Source organism: Molothrus ater, chromosome 24, assembly GCF_012460135.2.
Source record: "Molothrus ater isolate BHLD 08-10-18 breed brown headed cowbird chromosome 24, BPBGC_Mater_1.1, whole genome shotgun sequence".
In the NCBI taxonomy this organism is placed as follows: Eukaryota; Metazoa; Chordata; class Aves; order Passeriformes; family Icteridae; genus Molothrus; species Molothrus ater.
In genome coordinates this window covers 6969543-6983081 of record NC_050501.2, presented here as the reverse complement: position 1 = coordinate 6983081, position 13539 = coordinate 6969543, and the positions used below count along the sequence as shown (strand labels likewise).

General features: G+C 52.7%; 1 protein-coding gene across 2 annotated transcripts in view; it reads left to right on the top strand.

Annotated features, from left to right (window-relative positions):
- Positions 1-11811, top strand: part of WASF2 (WASP family member 2) — a 31879-nt gene extending 20068 nt beyond the window's left edge. For both annotated transcript variants that reach the window (XM_036397124.1, XM_036397125.2), the window contains 7 exons: positions 550-684; positions 1162-1315; positions 2377-2494; positions 3267-3397; positions 4753-4908; positions 6667-7187; positions 7604-11811. In XM_036397124.1, coding sequence (XP_036253017.1) covers positions 550-684; positions 1162-1315; positions 2377-2494; positions 3267-3397; positions 4753-4908; positions 6667-7187; positions 7604-7761 — 1373 coding nt within the window. In that variant the 3' untranslated portion in view covers positions 7762-11811. The remainder of the gene's footprint in view (positions 1-549; positions 685-1161; positions 1316-2376; positions 2495-3266; positions 3398-4752; positions 4909-6666; positions 7188-7603) is intronic.
- Positions 11812-13539: the final 1728 nt, after the last annotated feature.

The following is a 13539-nucleotide window of genomic DNA, read 5'->3' as shown; positions in this document are numbered from 1 at the left end:
TCCAGGACTGGGTCTGCTCTCTACTTTCAGAGTACTTTGAGCTTGCAAATGTGTGCCAGCTCCCCTGGAAGCAGGCCTGCTGGAGACTGGGAGCCTTTGAGATTCTCCAGAGCAATAAAAATCTAACTGTATTTCCTTGTCTAATAAACAGAACAGCAGAGAATCTTAAAGGACCTTCAGATGCATCCACATTCAGACCAGTGTAGTGTTGTCAGCCCTCTTTAGTTTGTTACTCCAATAGACTTTAAAGTGTGTCTCAATTGTTTCCTTATTGCTTGAAGATCCCTTGGAAATGTCAGGTTTTGGTGGAACAAAGCGCTTTCTTCCTGGATATTAAACTCAGCCCTGACAAACTTGAAAAGAAGAGTGGTTGGTTCTTTCTTTCTTTTTCTTTTTTTCTTTCTTTCTTTTCTTTCTTTCTTTCTTTCTTTCTTTCTTTCTTTCTTTCTTTCTTTCTTTCTTTCTTTCTTTCTTTCTGAAAACAAGCTGAGAGACTGAGTATGGTTTTATGTGGTTCATAAGGGTAATGTGGACACTTTAATATTGCAGGTAAATCTGCAGAAGACATATTTGGAGAGTTGTTTACTCAAGCCAACACCTTTGCCTCTCGGGTGAGCATTCTCGTCGAGAGAGTTGACCGCTTGCAAGTCAAGGTCACTCAGCTGGATCCCAAAGAGGAGGAAGGTAATGGAGTGGAGCACAGGCTGAGCATGGTGAAGGTTCTCGTTGAGTCAGCGTGGTTGGTTCAGCACCATAAACCCAGCATGACACAGCCATGGGTGTTGGAATGTGTTCTCTGGGGCTGAGAGGGACTGTTTCCCTGCCTCCCAGTAGAGCACTTGGACAGCTTTGCTCTTCAGTGACTCTCCACGTGGGAACGTGCTCTCAGCAGTTGGGTGGCAGTGGATGAGCTGCTTGAGCTTGGTCACAGGGGCTCCATGGGCCACTCGAGGGAGAGCTGTGTTGATGGAGCAGCAGATCTTGGCAGCACGCTGGAGATTTGATGGGTTTCCCAAGGGATCTGTGGGAAAAGGAACCTGACCTTAAGAACTGCAAAGCATGCCAAGAACTCCAACTGAAATCAGATGTTCACTGCTTGGGCTGCAGGGTCGTTGGCCTGGGTCAAGCTGTTCTTCACTTGTTCTCTCCTCTTCCTTACAGTCTCCTTGCAAGGCATTAACAGCAGGAAGGCCTTCAAAAGCTCCACCACTCAGGACCAGAAGCTCTTTGACAGAGATTCTCTCCCTATGCCTGTCCTTGAAACCTACATGACCTGCAACACCCCTCCACCTCTCAACATCCTCTCACCTTACAGGTAGGGCTGCAATACCCCCTTGTTCCCTTGCAGAGAAGAACCTCTTCCTCCCAACCTGCCAGGGAGGTCCTTCCCCGTGCTGTGCTGGACTGAAGTAGCTGTTTCCACTGGGAAATTGAGTTGCTAAACAAATCCACCAGGAAATCTCTGTCCTTTGGATTATGTGAAACTTTGCTTTTGAGGTCATAGAAACGAACGTAGCTACAAAATGATCTCTTTGGTTTTCTGCTGTCACTTCTGTGAGTGCCTTGGGGCCAGGTGTGGCTGGCTCTGCAGAACCATGCTGGGTGTGCTGCAGATGAGGCATTTTCCTTGTGCTCCTCTGTAGCCCAATGGCTCCTTTCCAAAGAGCTGCAGTGAGAGATGCAGAGCATTCACCTGGAGGTGGCTCCCACCCAGGTGGCTGCAGCAGGCATGGTGATGCTCTGTGCCCTCCAGTGTCTGCTCTGAGACATCTGGTGGGACCTACACTGGCTGTGTAACCAGTTCTGAGCAGTCCCACTCTGATTCCATCTTGTAGGTAGTAGAAGTAAAGGGGGTCACAATGCAGAGGCTTATCCCACATCCATAAATATCTTCTGAGCAGGTAAAAAGTAATTACAGATAGCTGGAGGCAGCTGTCTCCTGCCAGACGCGGCTGCACTGCAAAGTGGGAGGAGAGGGAGTCTGTGTGCACTCACTCAGGAGCTTCAAGGACGCTGCTGCTCTGATTTAGGGTTCCTGAGCTGCAGGAGGAGGTTTTTCACACCAAAATACAGCACAAACAAAAGGGAGTTGAAGCCAGAGACCTGCTGCTCTCCTGGTGATTGCTCAGAGCAGTTGAGCTCTTCAGGTGCTGAGTAACGGAGAGTTTGTGTGAGGGCAGAAGGAGTGGGATGTGGGAGAGCTGGGGTGACTGGGATGGGGGGCTCTTCCTGTTCCGAAACGGGGGCAGAGGCACGAACAGCACCTGTGACCATCTCACTGCACTTGTGAACTCTGATGTCTGAGATAGTGCCTTGTGCTTCCTTCCAAGAAATGTGTGACCTGATCCTTGTCTGTGTGGTTTTCTCCTGTTCCAGGGATGATGGCAAAGAGGCGCTTAAATTCTACACAGATCCTTCATATTTCTTCGACCTTTGGAAGGAGAAAATGCTTCAGGACACCAAGGATATCATGAAGGAAAAGCGGAAACATAGGGTGAGGAAGGGAGGAGGAGGAAGTGGGAAGTGTTAATAAAGTTTGGACTCCAAATTTACTATCCAAAACTCAGGTTTGCACTTTTGGACTCCTGTGGGATCAATTCAGTCAAGTTTTATCTGGTTTACCCACATCTTTGTTAATTAATAAAAGAGAACAAAGATACCTCTAATTGGTTTTTCCAAATGCCACTGTCTTTGAGCCTTAATGTTAAATTATATTATAGCATAAGAGATATAGTCTTAACATACTTTATTTAGCTTTTGAGCAACTGGAGTATTAAGCATGAAAACAGATTGTGATTCTTCAATGAAAAATAACAAAGGAGAGATGTAGAGTGTGTTAGAATTTGGAGTGAGCCCATATATAAAGCCCAGTTCTCTGTGGGCAAGTGTCCATATTGCACCCCAGAGCACTGAACAACATCAGGGTGAAGGTGAAATTTGGGCATCTCGACACAGAGGCCAAAGCCTAAATTGATTTGGGAAACTGAGCTTTTACTCTGCCCTCAAGCTGCTTATGCCAGGAGGTGATGAGGGCATTGTGTCTGGGCTGCCCTGGGCAACCTGATGTTGTCTGGCATTTTTTATATTGTCTGTGCTCCAGCTTTTTTATATGGAAGATCTTTGGGGAGTGCAGCAATCAGGAAAGTAAACTAAAAATCCTCTTTGAGAATGTGTCTTGTTGTAAGTGCTCCGGGTCTGTCCTGTCCCTCTCTATTCCAGTGAATTTAAAGCAAAATAAAGCTTGTGTTTGATTCCTCCTCTCTTAGAAAGAGAAAAAGGAGAATCCGAACCGAGGAAATGTGAATCCACGGAAAATCAAAACCCGGAAAGAGGAGTGGGAGAAGCTGAAAATGGGACAGGAATTTGTGGAGTCAAAGGACAAGCATGGTCCTGCTGGGTAAGCAGGTCTGGGGCTGGGTGATTGGGATGCAGTTCACCCTGCGCTGCAGCTCCCCCGAATCCAGATCGATACTGCCACTAATCAGATTCTCCCAAGTAAATCTGCCTGCTGATTTAAAATTTGCCAAATAAATCAGGGAGCTGGAACAAGGTGGCAGGAGTGGCTCTGGCTGCTCTCGCTGCCTGTGGGCACAGAGGTGCTGGGAGCTTTGGCTCTGCCCCACAGCGATGCCCTTCCCTCTCACCCAGCCGAGGGTGGCATCCCGGTGCCATTGTGTGATGGCTTTGTTACATTTCACAAATGGCTCTTCACACCCTAAAGCTGAAGCGGGGGCTGTCCCCATCCAAGTATTTCAAGCTACAGATCTCTCTTTAGCACTTCTGGCTTGGGAATTCATTTAACTTTTGACACCAGCAAGGCTGGAAGCAGACCGAATTCCCCACAATGCTCTTCTTCCTTGCAGCTTCCTTTCATATAAGAAAAAAATCTCTCTTTAAATCACACTCTCCAGCTAAAAATAAAACTTGCTTTTAGTTTAATAAGAGAACAGGTTTGGTTTCTAGCAGGGGAATCGAGCAGCACAACAGCACCATTTTCTTGCTCCTCTCTTTTCTCATGTGAGTGTGTTCTTGCATTTGGATTCACTTGGGGTGCAGAGCCCCCATAAATAGGGTGGTTCCCCCTCCCCACAGTGAAATGAGTCCGCTAAAAGCATGAGAGTCTCTTTTCAGTACTATTCCAGCTTTGAATACTTGTTTTAATGGCATTGTGGTTTCCATTTTGATATTCTGTTCTCGAGCTTGTTTTTTGGCATCTTTGAGTATCTCCTGTTTTTGTCACTGATGATACTCAGTATAACTGCAAGTTCTTTAAGTCCAAGTTGGTCAAAACACTCTCAAGTGCTTTTACAAAATCAAGTGTTAAAAAAAATGCATTTCTTCAGGTGTTTGCTTGTTTATTAAAAGATATACTCCTGCTGTTCTGGTGTGCAGCAGCCATAAACAGGGCAGCACCTGAGCAAATTTTAGCCAAAGAATTACGTAGAGCAAACACATACAGGTGTATGTGATCCTCCATGTAGGAGTCTTTGAGAAGTAAAGGGTTTTTTTAATGATGTAAAATCATGGATTGATTTGGGTTGGAAAGGGCCTTCAAGTCCATCTAGTTCCATGGGCAGGGATGCCTTCTCCTAGACCAGGTAGCTCCAAGCCCTGTCCAGCCTGGCCTTGGACACTTCCAGGGATCCAGGAGCAGCCAGCCTCTCTGGACAACTCTCTGGGTAAAAAATGAGCTTTAGCCATTTGAAACAAACTTGAGCTCTCGAAACAAGCAGTTTATGTTGCTTTTCGCAGGTACCCCTCCAGCATGGTGTATCAGAACGGCAGCATCGGCTCCAGCGAGAGCATGGATGGGAGCTGCTACCCGCCACCGCCACAGACTGACTCCATTGTGCCACCACCTCCCTCGTTCCCAGATGACAGCCTGCCTCCGCCCCCGCTGGAATTTAGGTAAGCCTACGGGATCCCTTCTGTCAGCAGGGAGTAGTAGGTGGTGTAAAAGGATGACATGAGACAGGCTGAGATAGTTCAGCAGAACTTCCCAATGGGTGGTGCATGGGAACCAGAATGCTCCTGTCTGGAAGGGAGGTGCAACTGCAGGCACAGGCAGCACAGCTCTCCATGAATCCCAGCCACCATCACCATTCCCAGGCAGAAGGGGAGAGCTAGAGCAGATGTACTCCACAGCCGTGTCCCAGTGAATGGCTTGGCCCCATTGCTGTGGTTTTCCAATACAGTTGTTCCATAGCATGGACTTCTGTTCCTTGTGTTCCATTTGCACAACACTCTCAGGCACATCGTGGAATTCTTGGGGGTGTCCTGTGCAGACCCAGGGGTTGAACACGATGATCCTTGTGAGTCCCTTCCTACTCAGGATATTCCATGACAGAGACTTGCAAAGAACAGCTTCTTTAACCTCTTTTGCTCTGATCTGTGAGAAATGCACGACATGGGCACTGGAGATGTATTTAAGTTTCGAGGACTTGAGCACAGCAGCTGCCTCCTTCCCAGAGACTTGGGTGCAAGTTCAGGTCATTTACTTCGGATTGAATGAATTGGTGACTCCCCGGCACCTCCAGAGATGAGAGTTACAGTCCAGCAGTGGCTCAAGACGCAAAGGCCGAAACAAGAGTGGACTTTTTCTTTTTTTTAAGGACATTAAAACAGAGTCAAGACAAACAAGAGAAAGTCTGTCTGATAGACAGGGCTGCTTGGCTTCTGTCCATCTTATCCAAAGGCAGCAATGCTGCAGCAAAGGCTTTTCTGATGTGTCAGAGAGACCCAGCACTGCACTCTGCAGCCTGTGCCTCTTGGGCAGAGCAGACATGAGCTCTCAGATGAAGCTCTCGCTGCCTTATGCAGTTGCTTAGATCTCTGCCCAACCCCACAGATCTCCCCTCTTCTGGTTTTGTTTTGATGGTTGTTTTTAAGGGACCCTGGGAGGTAGATTTGATGTCCAGGAGTCTGTTTTGGATCAACACTGTTAAAAATGGTGATGTTTTTGTGGCAAATGTACCTTATTTTTCTGTCTTGCCATGGAAGGAGGTGTCAGTTTGGGGCTTCCCTTGCACAAGATGTCACATTGTCACAGGGGAAGTGGAGCCTCCACAGTGGGAGATTCAGTCCCTCCTGCCTTGGTGTTTTCCATAAGAGCACGTTGGGTTCCCATGTCCTCCCCTTCACTCCCCACGGCGAGCTCTGAGACGTGGCTGCTGAACCAGGGAGGAGATCCCTTCCTTCCAGCAGGTGTTCAGAGCATATGCTTTCCTGGCACCCCCGCCCTCCTCGCGCAGGTTATCCCAGCAGACTTCCCTGATCCCTGCCTGGTGTGTCACAGGCCTGGCCTCAGGGAGGGGTGATGGCAGGAGCTCTGGAGCCAGGAGCTGCCCTGAGCTCGGATGTGCCCACCTGGCCTCTAACCTCTGAGTGAGGTGGCTCATGTTCTGCTCAGCCTGGGAGATGGGATGGAGGACAGCATTCCTGCCGTCCCTAGAAGCTTTCCTTTTTCTGGAGGTGTAGGCCAAACGAAACAGTGCTAGGGAACTAAAACCAAGCGGTGAGGTCTCGTGGAAACATCAGTTAAAGCTGGAACTTGGATTTTTTAGTCTGGACTGCAGCAAACACACATGATTTGCATTAACACAGAGACTGTACAGTCTGATCTGGCCTCGGGGCTGATTCCCTGTCTCTCTCGTTCCTTTGCCACAGCTATCCTGTAGACAACCAAAGAGGTTCTGGTTCTGGAGGGCCCAAACGGTCCAGCCTGGTTAGCCCGAGCCACCCACCGCCAGCTCCCCCGATCGGCTCTCCCTCCGCAGCCCGGCCGGGCTTCGCTCCCCCTCCAGCTCCCCCTCCACCGCCGCCCCTGATGGAGAGCGCCCCCCCTCCGCCGCCCCCCTCGGGCTTCCCGTCCCCGGGAACGCCCCCGCCGCCCTCGCCGCCCTCCTTCCCCCCGCACCCCGAGTTTGCTGCCCCCCCGCCGCCCCCCCCTCCCCCGGCAGCCGACTACCCCGGCCTTCCCGCGGCTCCGGGGCCGCAGCCGGGCGCTGGGGCCGCGCCGCCCCCGCCGCCGCCCCCGCCGCCCCCGGGCCCGCCCCCGCTGGCTCCCGGCGGCCTGGATGGCCCCCCGCCCCCCCCGCCGCCCTCCGACACCTCCACATCCAAGCCCAAGTCATCCTTGCCCGCGGTGAGCGATGCCAGGAGCGACCTGCTGTCGGCTATTCGGCAAGGTAAGGCTGCGTTTCCATGCCAGCGCTCTCCTCTGCCTCTGGAAAGCCCTTGGGAGCTGTCTCCTGGGAGCAGTGTGACTGCCTTGCTGCTCAAGGCTTGTCCCTTGTGGTCCCTCCTTGTCTGCCACCCTCGTGAGCGCCTTGCTGGGTTTTGTGCTTCCCCCAGCACTTCTGGAGACGGCAGTGCCGGAATTGGTGTGATCCAGGTTTGTCGGGGAAGGTACAGCACTGGGGTTACCCTGGGGAGGGGCACACGAGGGATTTGCTTCCCATTCCACCTCCCCACCCAGCCCATGCTGGCTGTCACCATTACCCCAACACCCCAGCCTGCCTCGCTCAGAGCACGGTGACAGAGGGAGATTTCAGTGCGCACCAAGAGCTTGGCGTGATCCGCTCTGTTCCCTTGTGCCCACCAGGCTTCCAGCTGCGCAAGGTGGAGGAGCAGCGGGAGCAGGAGAAGCGGGACGTGGTGGGCAACGACGTGGCCACCATCCTGTCGCGCCGCATCGCGGTGGAGTACAGCGACTCCGAGGACGACTCCTCCGAGTTCGACGAGGACGAGTGGTCGGATTAGCCGCGCTCCCGCCCCTCCTTCCCTCCTCTCCTGGGCTCGCTTCTTCCCGGATCAGGTGGCCAAACCTCGCACCACAGCCTTCTCATCCCGTCACCAAAGATGTGCCAAGGGTTTTCAGACAACCAGCAGCATGTCTCCCCTCTCCCTCCCCCTGCAGCTCTGGCAGGACTCCGTGCTCTGCCTTTCCAAAAGGTCTCCTCACGGACACTGAGGATGCGGCGCTGGGATTTAGCTGGAGGGGGTGTAACGGTTGCTTATTTAAAAGAGAGCTAAACCTCCAGATTTTTGATGCCACCAGGCAGAGCACATATAAACCCTCCATCCTGAGGGATTTTTAAAGTAAAGATGGATGATCCTGTTGTGGCCATGTGGCCTTTTGGATGAAGGACATTTTCAGCTGGTTTTCTCAGTGCAACAGCAGACAGTTGATCTGATGGCTCTTCCTTGCCAGTGAATACTGGTAGTGCTGCAAGAAAATGGGCTTTAAATGTCAGTTCTCTGCTGCATCCCACTGTCACATAATCAGGTTTTTGGCAATAGTGCACAATTCCTTCCCCCCTGACCCTGAGTATTAATTCCAGATCACCCTGTGTGGGGTGCATTTCCCAGCTCCAAGGGTGCTGAGTGCCTTGGGTGCAGTGTAAGGAGAGACTTTTTTTATTTTAGAAGCTGCCTTTACCTTCCTCAAATCTCCTGGACGGCTTTGCCAAGAGGAGACTTGCACAGAGGGATGTAAAACCAGGGCAGGATGCTTGTTCAGCTTCCCACTCTTGGGAAAGCAGAGCCACTGCCCCACTGGGACACATCTGTGGTCAGCTCCGAGCGGTGGCCAGACCTCGCCGGGCTGATTTTCTCCAATTCATGCTGAGATTGTGTTTTAAAATTCCAAATCCAGTGCCTAAGACAGGGAGATGGGGTGGGGAGGGGTTCTCTGAGCACCAGGCACTGTGGTGGTCCTTGGCCTGCCAGGGCAGTTTGAGAGGTGCTTTTTTTAGCGGGGTGACCGTACTTTTAACACAGGGACTTAAATGCTGGTATTGCCTTTGCTTCTTCTCCCTTCCCCCTAGGGAGGGGAGTTTGTGTGCCTAAAAACATCGTGTGTATGAACTGAGTTGCCCATCAGTTACATCAGACCTAACCTACCCTAATTTTGTTATTATAATTCATTAGTTAATTTTAAGAGAACGTTTTTTCTCCTCACTAACCCTGTGAATTAATTCCCAGACTGCTCACTATAGATCCAGTACTGGCAGGGGAAAATGGGGAATTTGAACTAGCTGACCTCGGTTTTATTGCTGTTTTATGTTACCTTACATAGAATATGAGCATATCTTGGAAATCTAACCCAGATACCCCTGATGTGTATTTTAATTTGGACATGACTCAGTAAGGGTCATGCAAAAAGCAATTCCAAAGCCTTTTTGAGGTTATGGGTCCAGCTGTTGTGGGATGTGTGTCCCACTAAGACCAACTCTCCCATCTTTTTGCCTTTCCTGAAGTATTTCACCAGCCTGTGCCTGTCTCTCTTCCCTGCCTCGCCTCCTTTAATGATGTTGCTGATACCTGGAACGCTGGGCTCTGCCCGAGGCTGGCTGGAAATCCTGCTTGGGAGTTGATTGATGGCTTCAGCTTGCGCCATGAGTTCTTACTGATTCCCTGCGTGTGTGTGTGTGTGTGTGTGTGTGTGTGTGTGTGTGTGTTGAGATGGCTGGAGGATGGGCTCAGGGGTGCAGACCCAGCTGGGAGCCAGTGAGGCCCCAGAGGCTCCCTGGATGGCAGCACCTTCGGGTTTGTCTGCAGCCAGGGAGCACCTGAGCAGCACTAGTGCCAGGTTCTGGAGAGGGAGCAAACCCCTGGAGTGCAGTGCACTGAGAGGCTTGGAAATGCAAAGGGATGGTCGCTGCAAGCTGGGTGAGGGGATGAGAGAGGCACTGCCTGGTTCTGCTGCTCTTTCTGCGAGCATCCTCCTCTGGCTGCTCTGAGAGACAAGTTCCCAGCAAAAACGGGCCCTGAGCTAAGCTGGGCTGACAGCAGGATCACACAGGGAGGCGCGGAGCCCGCAAATGCCAAACCTGGCTCAATTTGAGATTGCATTAACTAGACTTAGCCCTTGTTGGGAAAGGGGAGCGAGTCTTCCTGTCGCCTGAAATAGCAGAAGTGCCATATTCCCCGAGCCCCATGATGGTGTGTCAGGCAGGGCCGTGCCTGGGCCCTGGGACACGTCCCTCGCTCTGCCTATTGCACAACAAGGATGCTGCTGTGTGGGCACGGCTGGAGGTGGCTCCTCTGGCCTCCAGGCAGCGGGAGGGACACTGCCTTGTCCCTGCAAGCCTGCTGGAAACACCCTCTGCTCCCAAATCCCGTCCCAGGGCAGGCATCAGAACTGCAGGATCCTAAACAGAAGGGTTATGGACGGGTAGGGGAGGTCGGTTGTTGGAGTGTTTTTTAAATCTCCTTTGATTCCTTCCCTTTTTTTTTCCTAAATCTTTGATTGCCTTAGCCTATGTGGGGATCCCTGAGAAACAGCTGCTCCAGAGAGGGACCATCTCTGAGTGTCCTTGCAAAATCGCAGAGCTCTGGGCCACCAAGTGAGCTCAGTGTTTTTGAAAGCAGCAGGGGAGGAGGAGAGGTGCCAAAACCAACCTTTGCAATACAGAGCAGCTGCGCTGGAAGCCCGGGGCTGCCCTGCCACCTTTGCCCTCCTGGTGGGGACTCTTACTCTTCCTCCCCTTTGGTGGGGCTGGGGCGACCCCCAGGCATTTCCCAAAGCCCAGGGCACGATCTGCGCTCCTGCTGCCCCTCGCAGCCATTTCGCCCATGCTGCGGGTCCGGGCAGGCTCTGCCGCCCTCCCTCCCTCCCTCCCTGCCTTGCCTTGCCTTGCCTTGCCTTGCCTGGTTAACCATTCTGGCGGTGTCCTCGCCCGCAGTGCTCGGCTGCTGCTCCCGGCAGCCTCTGCCCCGCCGCTCGCTCTCCCCGGGCTCTGCCCGGTGACCTTCACTGCTTCTCCTCCCTTAGCAGAGCCACAGCGCCGGCCAGGGCCGGGCAGGGGCTCCCGGAGCTCCCAGGGGCTGAGGAGTCCTGCAAGTGTCATGTCAGGGAAAGGGGAGATTGGATTTTATTTTTTTTTTTTTTTTTCAGAACGTGAACTTATTTAACGTGTTTCTTTTGGAACTTCCTGCCCTGGAGGGGCTCTGGGACGGAGCTGCCTGGCAGGGCAGATGCAGCTGCCCCGGGTCAGGTTTCACTGCTGTTGGATTTCGGGGGTGCTTTCTTCTTTTCCTTTTTAAACAAAGCCTTGAAGTGGAAGTGGATCCGATGTTTTTATTACTGTATTAACATTCATTTTAATTCACTTCAGAAACTAACCCATTTTTCTTCCTGATTAGAATGTCATAGAATTAGACAAGCTGTAACCCCTCCTGAAGTGCCTTATTTTCCTACATGATATAAATATATTTATAAGAGTAATTATTCCACTTATATCTTAGGGGTTTATTGCTGAGCAGGAGATAAGGTGGGAGAGGAGGGATGGGAAGTGCCCTGCACGGACCCAGCCAGGCTGGGGGTGGAAGGGCGACGTTTGATGGATACTCTCAGGGTGCAAGGGGTTCCTCACTTCAGACCAAAGGAGTTTCAGCAGTGAAACTCTGCTTAGAAAGAAGAAAAAAGGACGGAAAACCCCAAACATGTGAGCAAAATACTGTAGATTTGTCAGGTTGGTTTTTGTTTTTACCCCTGCAAAACAAACACTGATGGCCGGACTCTGCAGGGAGCAGTGGGTGTGGGGGATCAGAGCCTGCCCCTGGCCCATCCTTGCACATCCCAGTGCAGACTCTGCCTTCCGTATTCCCATGTAATGTCTGTGCTTTTCCCTGTCAGTTGCTGTACAAGCCAGATTTCCTGCTGCTTTGTTTTGTTGTTTTTAATAATCAGCTCGGTAACCCCTGGATGAAGATCCCAACTGCAAATATTTTGTAATGTACGTGTATAAAAAAAAAGTAATCATTTTTTTGATTCTTTTTAAAAACTTGATAAAATCTTTCTATCCAGTCGGTGCCTGTGTGTGTTACTGTGGGGTTGTGAGCTGGGCCTGGCACAGGGGCTGCTGTGGCTTTGTGTGACTTGGGAAGGTTTGGGCTGGAAGGGACCTGAAAGCTCCTCTCATTCCGGGGGCAGGGACACCCTCCACTGTCCCAGGCTGCTCCAAGCCCATCCAGCCTGGCCTTGGGCACTGCCAGGGATCCAGGGGCAGCCCCAGCTGCTTTGGGCAAACCCGGCTCATTCCTGGGAGCGTGGGAGGTGCGGGGCCACCCGAGCCAGTCGTGCCTGTCCTTGTGCCCTCCGTGCAGCCACCAGGGCGTCCCTTGGGAAGCCCAGAGTCCGTGGAGGTGCCAAATGCCTCCTGCCCAGACAAACACCTCGGCACAGACACCTTTTCCACGCCGAGGTGGGCTGAGGGCTATTACCAGTGGCAATTTGAGGTCCCAGCGCCAAGGAAGCCCCACCAGGAGCAGCCTCCAGCCTCCCTCCAGCCCTCCCTGCCATAGGAAATGAACCCGGGCTCCATCTTGCAGAGCAGAGTGGCTGCAGCTGGGCTGGGAAGGGGCTGCAGCAGCTTTTTGCCTCCATTTCACAGCTCCAGCTCCCTCGTGCAGTGAATGTGCCTGGCAGCGGTGGCTGCTGGCCCCGAGCTCAGGTGCCTCGTCTGGCCTCGCTCCGTGGGGCTCTGTTTTCTCGCTGCTTGGTGAAAAGCAACAAAAGGCTCTGTCCCTGCTGCTCCTCATCCCTGCTTTTACCGCGGGCTGTGCTCTGCCAAATTCCCTTGGCTTTAGGAGACACCGGTGCCTCGCTCCGCAGCGCTGTGCCTTTCTTGGCTGACAATGGTCCCTGGCTGCAAAACCTCATTAGATTAATTGGCCTTGCCAGCTCCTGAACAAGCAAGGCCTTTAGTCGTGCAGGGGCGCAGAGGGCAGGGGAAGGAGGGAGCTCTGGGGCTTCCACGCTCCCTCGAGCTGCCTGTCCCAGCCCTTGGCTCCAGCTGGAGCCAGGGAGGAGCAACTGGAGCTCCTGGCTGCCTTAGGCTGGGCGTGGCTGTGGCCAGGTGGTGCCTTTGCTTTTCTGGGGTTCAGGACAACACCTAGCTTTGTGCTTTTGGAGTGGGAGCCCTTGGAAGTCGGGTGTTGGTGAGTTTTGTGCTGGTTTAACCCCCTAAACAACAGGGAGATCTTAGCTCCAGATCTGCCTTCCTGGGTAACCCACAGAGCCCTATCCTTCCACCCTCCGCGGAGCGGGGAAGCTCCTGGAGGCTGAGGTTTAGCGGGTGCAGGGAGGAGAAGGCTGGCAGTGATCGATTGTGTGAGCCCCAGCCCTGCCCGTGAGCAGCGCTTTGCTGCCGCAGCTGGGGCAGCGTCTCCGCAGCTCCGCAGCCCTGGCACACCCAGCTCGGCCCCGGCCTTTGATCCCTCTCCGTGCCCGTCTGTCTCTTCCACATGACTCGGCACAGGATCACAGCTGGCCAGGCTGCGCCTTCACAGGAGCCCCCGTCTCCAAAGACCTATTTAATTTTCTCCTTCAAGGTGGTGTTAGCAACACCCAGAAGATGCTGCCGGCTGCCTTGGACGAGTGGGCTGTGTGTCCTTTCCACCACTGACGTCAGCTTCTCTCCCTTAATTCCCCCTCTGGGACCGAGGCGAGTGCAGGCGCTGCCAGCTCGGATCAGCGTTAGCAGCCTGCTCTCCCCGTGTGTGGCAGCTCCGCCGTGCCAATGTCACCCCCGA